General features: G+C 37.0%; 1 protein-coding gene across 1 annotated transcript in view; it reads right to left on the bottom strand.

Moving 5' to 3' along the window:
• Positions 1–17,962, bottom strand: part of TRIM44 (tripartite motif containing 44) — a 114,462-nt gene that overhangs the window by 49,897 nt on the left and 46,603 nt on the right. The window contains exons 3-4 of the mRNA XM_069471266.1: positions 11,477–11,716; positions 2,291–2,310 (exon numbers count right to left, since the gene is read on the bottom strand). Coding sequence (XP_069327367.1) covers positions 2,291–2,310; positions 11,477–11,716 — 260 coding nt within the window. The remainder of the gene's footprint in view (positions 1–2,290; positions 2,311–11,476; positions 11,717–17,962) is intronic.

Raw genomic sequence — 17,962 nt, 5'->3', positions numbered from 1 at the left:
TTCTTTCTATTTTTAGTAAAGACGGGGGTCTCACTCTTGCTCAGGCTGGTCTTGAACTCCTGACCTTGAGCGATCCACCCGCCTCGGCCTCCCAGAGTGCTAGGATTACAGGCGTGAGCCACCGCACCCGGCCAACTTTAGTATTTTCTTTATCATGGTCTTGTTTGAACTCTTTCTGGGATAGAAGGTCTAGTGCTCTGTCTGGCTTGAATTTTAAGGAGCTAGAGCTAATCTTGAGAGTGGAAGAGCTAGAACGTCAATGAGATAGTTTAAATAGTGTGTTTAAACCAAAGGTCTGTGCAAAATAGTAAAAACCTGGCCATTAACTAGAGAATATATTGATTTCGGTTCCCATCATTGCTAGACTAGTCTAGTCTCCCAGGCTCCTGACCCACCTCCAATTCATTTTCTATTTTGTAGGCAGGAAAGATTTCTAAAATGCAAACCTGCCTAGGTTAATTCCTGTTTAAAATTCTATCCACTGCCTTCAGGATAGAGCTCAAATGACTTATGAAGGCCCTAAATGATCTGGGCTCCAATCTATTGTCTTTCTTCCACTCTTATCTGGAGCTTTTACACAAGTTGTTTCCTATACCTAGAACAATCCACCCCTGTTCCTTCTTTGCCTATCTTCTCATCTTTCAGATCTCTGTTTATATATAACCTTTTCTAGTTAAGCCTCCCGTTATCCTCCAAGACTCACTTAGGAGCCCTTCCTAAAGCAGCCTAAACTTCCCTTTTCATAGCACTTCCCCCACTGTATAAGTGCCTGGGTACATGCTCACCTCTCCCACTAGACTTAGGATCTACAAGGATAGGGACCATGTCTGCCTTAGTCACCATGATACACTACAGCACGGCACTAGACACAAAGTAGGGTCACAAATATCTTAGGTGGACAGAAAGAAGGGAGGGAGTGATGAAAGGAGGAAAGAGGGAGGAAAGAAGGAAGGAAATAAACCATAACACAAAAGGAGCCTAGGAATTATTGGAAGATGAAGTTTGAAGGGGTCTCCCGAGATTATGTAAGTTTAAAGCAGGGTACACCTGTGGCTTTAGCCACAGCAGACAAGGAGCTGGATAGATTCTTGCAGTTCTAGAGTAGAGGTTGAGAACCAGTTTCCAAAGGAAGGATGCACCAAGAGATGCAGATGTTGGGATAACATTTGGCACTAAGAAAGGGGCTCAGGATTCGAGAGAAAGAAGGTATTGGTTTGTAAATAAAACCAAAGGCCAAATCTTGGCTCCAGTAAGGTGACCTTGGCTAATTCATTTATTTTCTTTTAATGAGAGCCTTGAAGTAGATTGGTGATTTTTAAACTGAATTCTGAGGAACCCTGGGTGTCTGTAGAAGCCCCTCAGGGTCTACTGTGAAGAGAAAAGGTTCACCAAAGGAATGTGGCCCCACTTTAACTAAAGAAAAATTATTTTCTACACATTGAGGTTCTACTTACAAGTCCATTTGAAGAAAAAGTGCTTCTGCTAAAAATAAAGTTTGAATAGAAGTGGCCTGGATGGCCGGTGTGATACTTCCCAGCATTAACAGTCCTTGATCCTTTGCAACAGATGGGACCTGGCCAGACACTGCATTTTACTTTATACAAATACCCCTCAATTGTGCTGACGGCACAGCTGCAGCATTTCCTGGAGTTTATTCTCACTGCTGCAGCAGAATGATAGCAAAGGTAAGTAAACCAAAGTCCAGGTTCACTGAAAGGCTGAGGCAATAATAAAATGTACTTTTAAAATTTATCCAACTATGGTGATACAGAAACACAAAGAAACATTTTTTTGTCTATACCTATGCCCTAGGGTTCATTACATAGGTGTCTTGGGTTAGACATAAAGATATTATAGGTCAGAAATAAAGAATATTGGATCCAGAGCCCACTTGGGGGGGGAAAAAAAAAAAAAGCAATCCAATTCCAATCAAGAAAGAACAATGCAAAATTTATCTAGTCAGTCCATCAGATAGCCTAACTACCATTATTCAAATGTTAGTGTCTACTTTTCTTAACAAGGTATTCTGAATGTGCTACAGAATATAGCAAAGTTACTGTCATTACATACTTTAAAGTCTACCTTTATCTGAAGGTTATAGGCAGGAATGACATAGATGGGGAGGGAGATGGCACTCTTACAAAATAAGATCTTCAAAGCCCAGGCTTAAGATAGAGATTCCTTTTCTGTGCTGTTCCTTGGCTGTCCGTATTTCATGGAGCATTAAAAGGCCACAAATATCACTTCCTTCAATTCTGAGAATAGACCAGCAGCAATAATATCATCTTACCTGGGTCCTTCCTCATCGCCCTGAAACACAAACAAAAAGGAACAGCATTAGAAATCATCACTAATACAGACAGATTTAGATTTCTTTCTTTTTCCCTCTTCTCTCCCAACCTGAAAGCATGGATTGTGCATTTATTGTAACAGAGACAAACCAATGGACATCTAAGGGCTAAGACAAGCGCCAACATAATCCAATGTTCAAACTGCCCAGTGAAGATGAACTGATAATTTGCCCTTGCAAGCAGAGAAGTGAATGCACAGACCTAGGAGGCCTAAATAATAGCCTTGCCTTTTTATTTGTATGGCTGGAAGTATTTAGTTCTGAGCAAACTGAGAGCCTCAAAATAGCAGCGGGTCTTAGGCAAAAGCTGACCAGTTCCAAAAACATCAAGCTGTTTCCTTCAAATACTCATTTCTGCCTTGGTCTAGCATTTTTCCTGCAAACACGACCACAGCAATTCTAACATAAAGCACATTCTAGTAGAAAGGGCACTGAATTGGGACTCAGGAAATTGGGATTCTAGTCCAAGCTCTATAACTTCTGAAATTTGTTGACCCACATCATTCTTCAAAAAAAAGTCTTTTCTCTTTTTCTCACCCACTCATTGCAAAAACAATGTGTTAATGTTATTTTTCCAGGTATTGCATTCTCTCAACCTAACTTTATCAGTAGTGATCAAAGCAGATTCCTTTGAACCTCCTTCTGTGAGCAAATGAGATCACTCAAATGACCCTCAAGCCATTCTTTTGATGCCCTCCTCCTTAGCCATCCAGGGATGGTCTCAAGAGAGAATGTACCTTCTGGTTGTACTCCCTGGAGAATAAACAAATGAACAAATGAATGAATGAATGGTTCCTATTGGTGTAAAGGAGAATGAGCTTTGGAGGCAGACACTCTGGGTTCAGATCTTATCTCCATCACCTTCCTGCTGTGTTACCCTGCTTATTTTGCCTCTCTTAATTTCAATTTCCTAATTTGCAAAATGGGGTAATAATTATCTCTGTATCATAGGATATGTATGAAGATTGAATCAAATAATGCTTGTAACCATTAAGCACAGTGCCTATGACACAGGATGCACTTAATAAAGGTTATTTGTCAATATTAGTAGCAATTCAGTATGATTCATTAAGAAGCTATTACATGTAGGTGCTAAATAAGGATAAAAGATAAATAACCCATAATGATCTAACTTTCTAGGAACTCCCAATCAGGAGCAGGGAAAACAGGCAGAAAGAAAATGCACTATGACTAATATGTTAAGGACTCTACCAAAGACATAAAATGTTTTGAGAGTCAAAAGATAAGTTATGAACATTGCTTCTCCTGGAGAAGATGGGAATGGTTTCACAGAGAAGATGACATTTATATTGCTACTTGAGGGATAAGTAGGATTTTCCCAGGCTGACAACAAAGAAAAGAAGGAAGGGCACTGAAAGAGCAAGAGCAAAGGCACAGCAGTTTTAAAAAAAGTATTGTTCAAGGAAATTTGAGTCTCTGAAAGCAGAGAATGGGGATGTCCATGTGTGTGTCTTGGTCAGGGAGCCTGCGGGTGAGACTGAGGGCAGTGTGAAGTACAGTGGGACTGCGGTAAAGAGAGATTGCCAGGGTGTAAGCCTTTAAAGGACAGCTACAGCCAGAAAGGTGATTTAAATCAGAATACACACTGGAGGTTGAATAAGAAGGGCACTGCTAGCAGACAGTTAGGTATTTGTGATAGTGGTAAGGGCACTAATCATACCTAGTCAAATGAGAAGGCAGTGGGGAGAGTGGTGCAGAAGGGTATAGCAATAGTGGAAGCTTTCTTTGCGTTTTGATCAACTTTGCATTTTGATCTCATTCTCTCATGACAATTATAATATAGCAAGAAAAAAGTCATATAATTTAAATTTAATATGAGTTACATAACTATCAGTGATATAATTAAATCTCAATACAATTTTTCAATTAATTTTGGATCTTTAAACATAATTGTCTAGGAGAACCTTATGGGAAAAAATATCTAAACTTTCTCCCATGATTTAGCGCAAGTCCTCCTCACAATTCCATACCTTGGTGCCATGATTAAGAGATGGGTTTCTGAGTTATAAAAATATGGTCTCAAATTCTGGTCCATTAATCCCATCAGTGAAGCTTTTGGCAATGCACTTAACTTTTCCAAGGTTCAATTTCTTCATGTGCACATGGAGATCCTAATTCTTACCTCAAAGGGTCACTATATGGATTAAAATGAGAAAAATCTGTGTAAAACACTAAGCAAGTGTTTGTTACACTGTAAGTGTTCAGCAAATGGCGTCCATTATTGTACTTTCCCTGAATTGTTAACATTTCTAGGGGAGAATGAGGAAAGGACAGAAAAGATGAGGCACAAGGTTTTGCTACATGTTCATCCATTTCTGTTGTTTATAGATGCAGGTATCTTTTCAGAAGCAATAGTCACTATCACAAAGCAAGAACACACACACACATAAATTACAAGGCCATTCTGAAAAGGTCGGCAGACATTCAGAGGATTGCTAATCTTGCTAGTAAAAGATGTGCGTGTGCTGTCCCTGCTACCTTATTTCAGGTTATTTCACATCCCTCTTCTGAAAGCCTAGCTAATTCCTAATCATCCTTTAAGATCAAGCCTCACTGGGAAACTTTCTAACAGCTTGAGTGGGTTAATCTTCCTGTAAGGTTTACCCTTCTAGGCTCGTACTTAGAGAAGAGAACTGAGAGTGACAACACCACACAGTACCTCCTCCCTCCCTCTTTGGATTTCAATTCCTTGAGAACAGAAACTATGTTTTGTTTACCTCTGTATTCACTGCACCTAACATAGCACAAGGCACATAGTAAATAATTAAGAAAGGAAAGGAAGGCAGTGAAGATATAAATAGGATTTAAGATTAATTTCTACCCCCATTACAAGTGAATTCTGATTTCAGGGAATATTAGCAGAGTCTCTTACATACCAACTTCCATTTAAATGATTTGTTGGATTTAAGCTGTGCTGCCAAATTCCTCCTTAAAACATCCTGAATGCTCTTGGTTGGCAAACTACACTCTCCTGCAACCTCTCAGTTCTACTTCCACTGTGGAAAAGTTATTTACCAAGAATCAAGTTGAATTCCAAACCTGTCTATATTGGTTGAACTTGTAATTATAATGACACATTTAATTAAATAACAAAAAATGAGTGCAAGAGAGACAAGTGTTGCCTTCGTGAGTTGTTGCTTTCATGAAAAAATTAATTTGAATGCATCCACAGTATTTAATAAAGTGAATTATGTAAAAATTGCTATCAATGTTAATACAGGTGAAATACATGCAAAATACTAGAAAAAATAAATTATAAAAATCTAACATTCTGCATTCAGCTTGCTTTGAATGGTATTCCCCCTCATTATAAAAGACACCGAAATTGGATCTTATAAATAGTAGAACATAGGCGTGGTTTATGCCAGAAACATGACATTCAACTCCAATTAGCAACCCCATATTTTCAAAGAAATGACCTTGCCTCAGAATCAAAAAAACGTACAAATATATGTTTCAAGTTTAAAATATATGCTTAAGGTATGAATGCATCATTTTAATAATTTCCTCATCCAAAACAACATTTTCCAATATCATCTCACTGCAATTCAGTACTCTCCTTCCAAAATTGGACAAAAGATGCAAATTCTCATGATGTACAAATATTTTTTAATACTTGACTTTGGCAAAGAGTTTTTAAAAATGATGTAACTAAATTCAGCAAAAAAGAGAAAGTCAGAAAATAAAGCAGAAGGGAATATTTCTGAAGTTTGTTTTATGAAGCCAATATAACCCTAATACCAAAACCTGATAATAACATCAGAAAAATATAAAAATACAGACCAATATCCCTCACGAACAAAGACACAAAACCCCTTAACAAAATATTAGCAAATTGAACCCAGATAATACATCATGACCAAGTGGGAGTTTATCTCAGAAATGCAAGGTTGGCTTAATATGGTAAAATTAACCAATGTAATTAACCATTACAATAGAATAATGGACACAACCCATATGACCATTTCAGTAGATGCAGAAGAAATATCTCCCAAAATTCAACATTAACTCATGATAAAAACCCTCAGCACATTAGGAATAGAAGGGCACATCCTCAATCTGATAAAAGGTATCTAATAAAAACATCATACTTAACAGTAATATACTGAATGTTTTCCTTCTAAGATTAGGAACAAGGCAAGGATGCCCACTTTTACCATTTACATTAGACATTGCACACTGAAAGTCCATTGCAATAAGGCAAGCAAAAGAAAGAAAAGGCATAAAGATTGGAAAGGAAGAAGTAAAACTGTCTGTACTTACAGATGGCATGACTGCCAAAGTAGAAAATCCATAAAACCACTACTATAACTAATAGGTGATTTTGGCAAGATAGCAAGATACAAGGTTAATATATAAAAATCAACTTTTTATGTTATATATTAACATAAAAAATCTGAAAAATAAAGTTTTAAAATTATTCCATTTTAATAGCATCAAAAATATTAAATACCTAGGAACAAATTTAATAAAAGCTATTCAAGACCTTTAAATGAAAACTATAAACCATTACTGATTATATAAAATCAGACTTACAAATAGAGACATGTTCATTCATATTGTTTTTCCCCATAGCTAATGTCATTTCTCTTTAGCTCCTCTGGCTTCAAAGTTTTTTTCTTTGTGATTAGTTTTCAGAAGTTTGATTTTGACGCATCTGGATGAGGATTTCTTAGAGTTTATCTTGTTCAGTTCACTTAGCCTCTTAAATCTGCAGGTTTATGTCTTTCAATCAAATTTTTAACATTTTGAGCCATTATTTCTATAAACATTTTTTATCAGTCCCACATTCCTTTTTCTCCCATGAATAGTATAGACCCTTTATTATTGTCTCACAGGTCCCTAAAGGTCAGTTATTTTTCAATTTTTTTTTTTTGTTGTTGTTGTTTGGATTGGATCAATATCAATCTAACTTCTAATTCATCAAATCTTTCCTCCAATTTGCCATTGAGCCCATCCAGTGAATTTTTTATGTCAGTTATTGTATTTCTCAATTCTAAAATTTTCATTTGGTCCTTTTTTATATCTTCTATTTCTTTGTTAAGCTTTTCTATTTTTCATTTGCTTCCAGCGTGTTTGTAATTGCTCAGTGAGGTATTTTTATGGCAGCAGGTTTAAAAGCCTCATTTGATAATTCCAGTATCTGTGCCAACTTGGTGTTGGCATATTGTCTTTTCTCCTTTGAGTTGACGTTTTATTGATTCTTGATATAATGAGTAATTTTGAACTATATTCTGAACATATTGACTTATATTATAAAAATCTAGTTCCTATTTAAATCTTCTATTTTAGCAGATAGTCATCCTATTTACATTCAGAATACATGTCCTGGATCACTTTTGTAGACCATGGTTTAAATGCTAACTTGGTTTATAAAGCCTCTACAGTGCTATTCTGCTCTGGCCCATTCAGATAACAGGACTCACTCTATAGTCTCCACAGAGCTAGCTGAGAAACAGGAGGGATACCAACCCATTACTACATGGCAGGAGTGGAAGATAAAGTTCTACCCACTAACTCAGCTGGGGAGGGGCAATGCTTAGTGGTAAGAAGGAGGAGTTAGAGCTCTATCTGCAGTCTCCAGAAGGCAGAGGTACTACTTTCTTACTGTTACTGCAGGGCAGGGTGGAAGTCAGAGTTCCACCAACAAGTGCTTGGGAGATGGGCACCACTTATTATTGAGAGGAGCAGAGACAAAAGTAGAAGTCAGAGTTTTACCCAGAGGCTCCATGAAGAAAGAAGGATACCTCATTACTGCAGAGGAGGATATAGAACAGGTTTTGCTCCACAGCTGCAGTGCCAGTTTGGATTGGAAAGGAGTGTAACTTTTTTCATGGTGTTCATCTCCAGAATAGGCAGGTATGGTCAAAAGGTTTCTCTATGACTGAACCATCACCCTTTTCCCAGTATTTTGACCAGAGAAAACTGGCTTTTCTTGGGTATTTTCTTTTTGTCTGTGTCCATTAGTGTTTCCAGTTTGCAGAGCACACAGGCCAGGATATATAGGAAGCAAGGAAAACCCCAGAGAATTCACTGCTTTGTACTCCCTCAAATCCCAAGGTCTCCAGTCAGTCTGTCATCTTTTCTCCACCTTCAAGAGTCTTCTTGTAGGTTACTTCAGTATTTTTACCCAGGGATTTTTCCTGTGATTAGTGGAAGGAGTAAAATGGAATGTGTTTAGCTGCATCTTATTCATAACGAGAAACTGCACTTTGCTTTAAATGCATCAAAAATAAAACGGATTGATGAGTGGAAGACTGGAAAGATGGCTAGACTTGCAATGAACCAAATATGGCAAAATGTTAATGGTAGAATCTAGGTGGTAGGTACATGGGTATAACCTATAAAATCCTTTCTACTTTGCTATATATCTGGAAAATTTTATAATAAAGTGTTGGGAGGGAAAATCCTTTGGCTCAATTCAAAATGCAGGTGATTTTTTTTTTTTTAATTCCATAACATGCAAAGGGAAGAACAGAATTCCTCTGTTGAATAAAAGGTACTGAATATTTGCTCTGATCATTAAGTTACCAGATTAACTGGAATGAGAGGCTATTAGATAATAACAACTCTTTGTAAATGCTCTAGCCAGCTGAATATTACTTCTTGTTTTCAACAGCTTATTTTGTCCACAGCCTGGTCCTTAAGAGTAATTCCATCAGAGTTAACAAGGATAGCACAGCTTAGGTGCTTAAAGGACAATTAATGTTGGGGAAGGACTAAATTCACTACTTGAAATAAAAATAAAAGAGAGGGGGCTAAGTTTCAAAATTAAACCTTCATTTTTGAAAGAACAACCTAATCAACACATAGAATAAATGTGGGAGTCCAATTTGAGAGGAATTTGGGAAAGAGTTACACTATTAATTCCTTGAGTTAACTCTGGTTGAACTTTTTGTTTATTAAGACACAAAGTGAGCATAAGCAAGAGAAAAACTCCTTCTCCACAAAAAACAGAAAAATGAGCTGGGTGTGGTGGCATACACCTATAGCCCCAGCTACTCAGAAGGCTAAGGCAGGAGGATCACTTGAGCTCAGGAGTTTGAGGTTGCAGTGAGCTATGATGATGCCACTGCACTCTAGCTCAGGACACAGAACAAGACCTTGTCTCAAAAAACAAAACAAAAAAAAAAAGACACACAGTGATCAATTCAACATCGTAAAAGGTCTTAGGTAATACAAAACTGTCTAGAACACTGATTCTCCTAATTTTTCCCACACATACTAATAGGACACTTAGTGTACGGCACACAGTAGGGAAAAAGCACGGGCCCTGCAGTAGGACAGACTTAAATCTAAATCCTGGCTCTATTTTCTGCTAACTAAATGACAGTAGGTCAGCGTCTCTGCAGTTCTCTGCATGTCAGTATCTCATCTGTAAAATGGAGTTAATGAATGCTGACCTAAGGATTAAATAAAATGACAAATATAAAATGCTCTCTTCGCTGTCTAGAAACTTACGCACATAATTTCTTAATTCTGGGGAGGATAAAATGAAAAGAACAGGAGCTATTCTTTTCACACATGGATGAAAATTAACACATTGACTGCCACACTAGGAAAAAAAAAATTTTTCCTTGGGGCCACAGTGTTTTATTATGAAAGTAGAATAAAAATATGAAAAAAAAAAAATGATCCCATCTAATTTAATGAAAAATTTATTTTTTATTATTTTCTGTGCATGAGTTAAATGCAACTTGAAAAATAGTTCATGTGGCTCACAAGGTAGAGACGTGTGAGTTACATAATCTTCACAAGGCCCCAGGCTCAAAACATGACAGTTACTGTGTTAATCAAGAGCCCTGGATAGGTACATTTCTTGCCAGGATGATTTGGATAATACCTGCCTCCTGGATTACCCTGGCTCTTCTGTTGGCTAGTTTGTTCTCTCCCAAGCCAAGGCAAGACTGCCAGTTAAGGCTGAACTAAGTCAGCAGCAGTCCTGTGAAGTCCACAGGACTGTCCTAGATTTTCTTCAGAAAGGACCTACCCTAAACCTATCTGGCATTGGCTTGACCAGAATTTTCAACATAATGCTATGGAATCTGATGAACAGAAGCCTCTCCCTAGTAGATGAAATGTAAGTTTTCTATATTTTTTTAATGACTGCCTTAAATAATTTTTTAGAAGTAGATTCAAAATGCCTAAATATGTTGTTTGGTAAACTGCCCAAGATCCTTTTATTCCTGTTACAAAATAACAATGACTATTAGTAATTAACATTTATACAGTGATTCAACATTTACCTTGTATCTTTCAATTTTGTTTTTTTGTATTTTTTCAATCCTTACAATGCCCTATCCGATGTGCCACTTTTTTTTTTTTGGAGACAAAGTCTCACTCTGTCACCCTGGTTAGAGTGCAGTGGCATGATCATAGCTCACTGTAACCTCAAACTCCTGGGCTCAAGCGATCCTCCTGTTTCACCCTTCCAAGTAGCTGGGACTACAGGCATGCACCACCATGCCTGGCTAATTTTTCTACTTTTTGTAGAGATGGGGGTCTTGCTCTTGCTCAGGCAGGTCTTGAACTAAACTCAAGCAATCCTCCTGCCTTGGCCTCCCAAACTGCTATGATTATAGGCGTGAGCCACCGTGCCTGGCCACATGCCACTACTAATCCAGCAGTTATACCCAAATTTATATGACTAGCTCCTGAGGCACCCTTTTACTATTCACAGAATAAATCCAAAATCTTTCATTTGGTCTGCTTTACGGACCACTTTCTGATTTGTTCTCATTCAGTCCAGTTCTCATCTCTATTATGACTTTATTTATAGGCTCATTTCACAGCTTGGGATCTATCACCTGCCCTCTTCTCTGGCTCTGATTTCTAACTTCCCTGCTTCAGTGTGATTAGTATCTGCCCCACTGACTATACTCCTTTAAGTCATGATGGATAAATACTTTGCCAGGCCCAGACACTGGGTGCCCTAGTGGCCAGTACTTCATACTGGTTTATATACCAGTTGAAACACTTAAAGCCTATCTAAGCTTTCAATTTATTCACGTTCATGGACCACAAGGGAGTATTTCCAGAGCTAGCAAATGTGGCAGTTTCCTCCTTTTTCTCTTACTACTAATAAGTATGGGTATTTTTGTTTACCTCTGCCTTTGGCTCAGCTGATTCATTAGAGGTATCAAGTTGTTCCTTGGCTTGGGCCATCTGAGTCATCAACCTATCCATGTGGGATTGGATGTCTGCCAGTATCTCAGTCACATGAGCTGTGGCCATTGCTTCCTGGATGTCCACTAGATGAAGGGCCTTCTGCTCCTCATCAGCAATCACTTTTTGAACTTTCTTAAATTCCTGCTGTATAAACACCTTCATCTGGTCCCGAGTTACCTGTAGAACACAGATAAACAAGAATAAGATGGACATACAAAGAAATGAAAAGGTAGAGTTATTGCTACACAGTCTTGGACAACATACAAACCATGGTTCCTATATGACCCTGAAGTTTTGGAAAGAGTCTATAAACAATGTTCCCTAAATTCTTTGATGAATTTACTGCTAATCTTTTGGAGTGTTTTGTTCTTTAGGAAGTAATTTTATAACCTTTTTTGCTTTTGTTCATTTTATACCAATAATATATAATTACTATTTTAAAAGTTTAATAGATGAGTATATATAGTCAAATGAAATTCTTCTTTTCTCGCCAATTACTGTTAACAGTTTGGTATGTATCCTCCCAGCCATTTTTATATATACTTATATTCCTATATGTATATAAGTTATGTAGTTTTTATATAAATGGATCATAGTGTACATATGGTTCTGTGTCTTGCTTTTTCTACTTAAAATATGTTTATGCATTACAGACAAACTTCATTCTTTTTATTATTTTTACTACCTGTATATGACACAGAGATATGTGTGCGTGTGTTTATCTCCTATTTAACCATCACTCACTAAATGAAAATACAGGATATTTCCAAATTTTTGCTATTATAAATAACACAGCAATGAACATCCTTGGATATACCTCTTAATATTCGCATATGAGTTTCTTTAGAGACCTTTGGAGCCACCGAGTCAATTTACATATACTCTAAAAATACTGACTGATATTGCCAAGCTGCCCTTCAAATAAGATGTACTAATTACTTTCCTACAACAATGTGTGAAAGTAAGCACTTCCCTACGCCCTCACCAATATTGGATAATATCAAACTTTTAAATTTTTACTACCTGATAGGTGGAAATACAGCATTGTTTTGTTTTACAATAGTAACTATGAACTAAAAATATGACTATTGGCTATATCTGGCTAGGGCATAAGAAAGGCAAACAAAGTGAGTAGGTATCAAAATAAGAACTTCTAAACTCCAAATCTTGCCAGCAACCGCATTTATTGATGTTTCCTCACAACTATGTTTATTTTATGAGTATTTTTAAAACAACTATGCATATAATGAGTAGCTGAGATAGGGACAAGAAGAGTAAACAAAAGGAGAAAGGCCAACAGAGGATTTCAGACCTGGAATAGAAAGTAGTTGTCATCTCAGTGAACTCCTTCCTTTTACAGATAAGGAAACGAACACAGGGGCAAACTTGTAGGAGAGGCAAAGACTCCAGTCTTCTTGTTCACAGACTGGTGCTCTGATCACTCACTGTTAGTCTATCAGAAGGGAAGTCAAACTGGGAAAGCCTCAGAGATTGAGGAAGAGAAAGACTAAAGGAGGGGGAAGGAGATGAGGCCATTTTCAATGAGCCTTTTAAAAATTGATACCTTAAGCACCTTTTGTAACGCTGCCATAAGAACATTAATGTAAAATAAGGCACGTATGATACTATCCACTCACACAGTAAGTTACTAAGTGACAGAAGCCCTCAGGAATTCATATACTCTGCAGGTGCTCTCCCTGGTGCTGGAGAAAAGGGGAGGGAGAGTGTTAATTGTTATTAATGTCCCTGCAAATTCTGTATCAGGTTGAGAGCTATGATTTATGATTATTTACGTAATTCCTTTTTATTTTTAGTGTGTATATTTTAGGATTATTATGCTTTGTGGTTATCATTTATTGATGGATCTCTATCCTTGAAATAAAATTAGGTATTAAATGACTAGGACCTTCTCTCAGAGACCAAACCTGCAAAGTTTTCACTAAGGGATGAACTTTTCTAAATGTCTGAGAAACTCTCTTAATGGCTATAAGTGACTAAAAATGGAGATTGCAATAAAAACTGATTCACAACTTATTTTACTAGACATCACATACACATGTGGGTCAAAGTTAGGATGCTGATATCACAGACAGGAAAGGTGTGGACTAGAATATAGGTGAATAAATCATGAGTTTTAAAATTCTCTATTTCCCATTGTTTTACAGATGTTTTTCAACAAGACATTTTATTTTATACATATCAGGCCACAAATGAAAACTGAAGGCAAAATAAGCTGCTCTATAAAACCTTTGTGCCTTCTTCCCACTCCCATTCTCTACTAATTAACAAATAGGTATACTCCAACCTAATTCAAAATGGTAAGAACAAATTTCTGGGTCATAGCAGCCATTCAAATTCGGAACTCAAGGGAAAGACTCCCTGGGAAATTGGGCATGTGGTAGGTTGGGTATTCTGGAAAGGAACTCTTGCCAATGGCAGGAATGAAGTAGCTTTCAAGACTCCCTTTCAAGACTCCATCTCATTTCCTTGTCATCAAAACTCCATTCTGCTAAAAACTGCAGTTCCCCAAGAGTGGTAGGCCCTTCATGTCTGGGCTTGCTATCTGGAGCCGCTGGCATCATTTCCAAGTGCATTTCCTAGGGACTTCTTCAGCCTCTGTCCTATAGTTTCCAAAAAGTGACAGTGACAGTCTTATACTCCTGACTATATAACTATATGCAATGATACATAAAAAAAGAAAATTCTGCATACTCAGAGAAGACAGAAACCTGGACGTCTGCATGTACCATAGACTGATAAAATTGATGCAAAAGTTTCCTTTATACAGCATCTACTAGTAATTGTCAAACATTTTTAAAGCCACAGAACTTCCCTCACTCCAAACAAAATCTTAATGTGGAATCTCAAAATGTAGTAAAGCCAAAAGCAGAACCATTCTGGTTAAAAAAAAAAAAAAATTTCCCATCCTTCTTGAAGTCCTTCTTAGGGAACTGGTAGTGATCTCCAGAAAAATCTCACCTGAGGGACCTGGGTCCTCAACACAAATGAAACCTTAAAAGGAGCTTACTCCCTTTGGTCAACTGACTGGCCCCTAGTTTGTCAAAACCTTCAGCTCCTAAGTTACAAGCAAAATGATGTATCTTTGCTATATTTGCACTAGGGTGAAATGTGATGTTGATTACTTAACCAGAGCATTTTACTAAAATTACTTAACACAGTATTGTAATTTGAAAGATTTGACCATTGTATGATCAAAACTAACTAGTAAACATCTGAGACCAACCTCCTCATTTTATAGGTGAAGAAAAATAAAAGTCCCAGAGAAATGCAGTAATAAAGTCAGGTTTAGAAACTTCCTCTGGTCCAGTCCAATGTACTTTCTGCCATAACATATTGCCTCCAGTGATCCCTTTCTGACTGTGTCAGGTTTTTCAAACGTATTCCTTCTTAACTGAGATATTTCCTCAGTTAACAGGCTGCTTCTATTATTATCCTGACTGGGATATTATTCTCCCTAAGTAAAACTTGGGAAAAAGGATTTATATCTGAAGAGTTACTACTGTCTTATCCGATGGTACTTTCTGTATGTTCTGATAGTTAATATTCTCAAGGTAGGCCAGACCTAAGAGGCATGCAGACTGGTACCTTACACATACATAATTAAAAAAGCTTGTATTTAAAAACAACTTCACTCAATGTACTTTACATGGGCTAGAAGCCATTAACTTCCAGCTAGGTGGGCTGTAGAAACCCAAGGCTTCATTTACTTTTTTAAAATTTACTTTTCTATCAGAGGCAGATTATAAAAACAACAAGCATACAAACTAGAAAGCATCATGGCTTAAGAAAGATTTGTTCCGGAAAAGAATTCCTGAGATGAACTGAGAAAAATGGATCGGGGGAGTAGGAAACTACTCAAAAGAGAAGCATGCAAGTCTACACTGCTTGAAGATTTCAGAAACACTTGTTCTATTAGCCACATGTACTGCAAGGTTTAAAGGAGGCTAATTTAAGAATAATTTTAAAAACTGTGGACTGCATGAAATAGAGGATGAGGACTCTAAATACCTCCTCTAAAAAGTCAAAAAGTCCATTTTTGCTTCCCTCTTCTTCATCTGAATGGCCACTTTTCTAAAATAGAAAAACAAATGAGCAGGAAATGGGACTTTTTCAGATGCTGCAAGCTGTCCTTACTGCTACCACACAGTGCCCTCCCTTGCCAGTGTCTATGGAAATTTTCAAGTTGGGAAGCTCAAAGTTAAGGTTTCTGTACAGCCTCCAGCATTTATTCTGGCATTATACGCCAAGAGAACTCCTTTCAAACTTCTGTCAGTCTCCAATGCTGGCAGAGAAGAGCTTCATCAACAAGGATATAGGCTTTTTTCAACAGATGGCAAGATCTCCCATTTCCTGTGTCCTTTGTGTATGGGTGGAATAGCCACTATTTGTGAAAAAAACAAAAAACAAAAAAACAAAAAAAACTGCCCATATTCCCCTGGCTTGGATATTATCCAGCAGCCTACAAACAGTGCAGACATGAACCCTGAACTACATTCCATTACCAACATTCTCAGTGATGTCATTCTCAGTAACCTAATTAGAAGCCTAATTGCCTTAGCTTTTGCAATGGAGCATTGAGAATGATAGAGAAAAAGTTTACTAAAGTGAGCATTTAGGCTGGGCATGGTGGCTCACTCCTATAATCCCAGCACTTATAGAGGCCAAGGTGGGAGGACTGCTTGAAGCCAGGAGTTCAAGACCAGCCTGGGAACATAGTGAGACCATCTCTACAAAAAATTAAAAAAAAAAAAAAACAACAACAAAAAACAGCCAGGCATGGTGGCATGTACCTGTAGTCCCAGCTACTCAGGAGGTTGAGGCAGGATAGCATGACCCCAGAAGTTTGAGACTGCAGTAAGTTATGATAGCACCACTGCACTCTAGCCAGATGACAGAGCAAGACCCTGTCTCTTAAAAAAAAAAAAAAAAGAAAAGAAAAGAAAGAAAGAAAGCAAGCATTTAAACTCTTCCTTAAACCATCTTCTCATTCTCATCAGAAGCTTTGAGGCAAAAGCAGTCATTTGCAGCTTCTTCACTTCCTTTCATCACCCCTACTTTGTTAATAGAGCACCATGAGATCTTTACCTCCGTTATCCACTTAGTTACTTCGAGTATCCACTCAATGAAGTAACAGTGGTATTTACTGTTGCTATTGTGACTGTTAGTATTTCTATTATAAAAGACTATAATAAATATACCAAAATGTTAGTGGTTTATCTATTAGTGGTGGGATTACAAGTACTTTTCTCTTTTTTACTTTTCAGTCCAAATTTTCTATAACGTGTAGCTTTTTTTGGAACAATAATTTTTAAAAAGAAATGTAGCTTAAAGAAAAAGTTAAATCCTTAACAAAATATTAGCAAGTCAAATGCATTAACATATAAAAAGAATTATATATTACAACATAAACATAGGATATATGCTGGGTATGCAAGGCTGGTTCAACATTTGAAAATCAGCTAATGTAAGCCATCCACATCAATGGGCTAAAGAAGAAAAATCACATAATAAAATCAACAGATGCAAAAAAAGCATCTGACAAAATCCAACACCCATTCATGATAAAAACTCTTAGCACACTAGTAATGTAGAACTTCTTCAACTTGATAAAGAACATCTATAAAAAAATCTACGGCTAACATCATACTTAATGGCCAGAAATTCTAGGCTTTCCTGCTAAGATCAAGAATATGATCTTATCACCTCCTTTTCAACATGGTCCTGGGTGTTCCAGCTACTGCAATAAGAAAAGGAAATAAAAGATATACATGTTGGGAAGGAAGAGATAAAACTGTCTTTGTTTGCATTTGACAAGATCAGTTATGTAGAAAATCTGAAAGAATTGACCAAAAAAAGGAAGAAGGAAAAAAAAAAAAAAACCTCCTTGAATAAATAAGCAATTATAGCAAGACTGAAGGACACAAGGTTGATATACAAGTCAATCTCCTTTTTATATACTAATAGTGAACAAGTGGGATTTGAAGTTAAAAAGACAAAACCATTTACATTAGCATCCCCCAAAATGAAATACTTAGATATAATTCTAACAAAATATATACAAGATGTATATGAGTAAAACTACAAAACTCTGATAAAAGAAATCAAAGAAGAAATAGATTCATAGATAGAAAGGCTCTATATTATGAAGATGTCAGTTCTTCCCAACTTGATCTACAGATTCAACACAATCCCAATCAAACTCCCAGCAAGTTATTTTGTGGATATAAACAAACTGATTCTAAAGTTTACATGGAGGGCAAAAGATCCAGAACGGTCAACCCAGTATTGAAGAACTAATTCAGAACTGACACTACCCAACTCAAGACTTACTATGAAGCTATAATAATCAATACAGTGTGAAAATGGCACAAGAACAGACCAATAAGTCAGTGGAACAGAATA

Source organism: Eulemur rufifrons, chromosome 6, assembly GCF_041146395.1.
Source record: "Eulemur rufifrons isolate Redbay chromosome 6, OSU_ERuf_1, whole genome shotgun sequence".
In the NCBI taxonomy this organism is placed as follows: Eukaryota; Metazoa; Chordata; class Mammalia; order Primates; family Lemuridae; genus Eulemur; species Eulemur rufifrons.
Note: the sequence above shows the minus strand (reverse complement) of the source record. Positions and strands in the feature narration are given on the sequence as shown.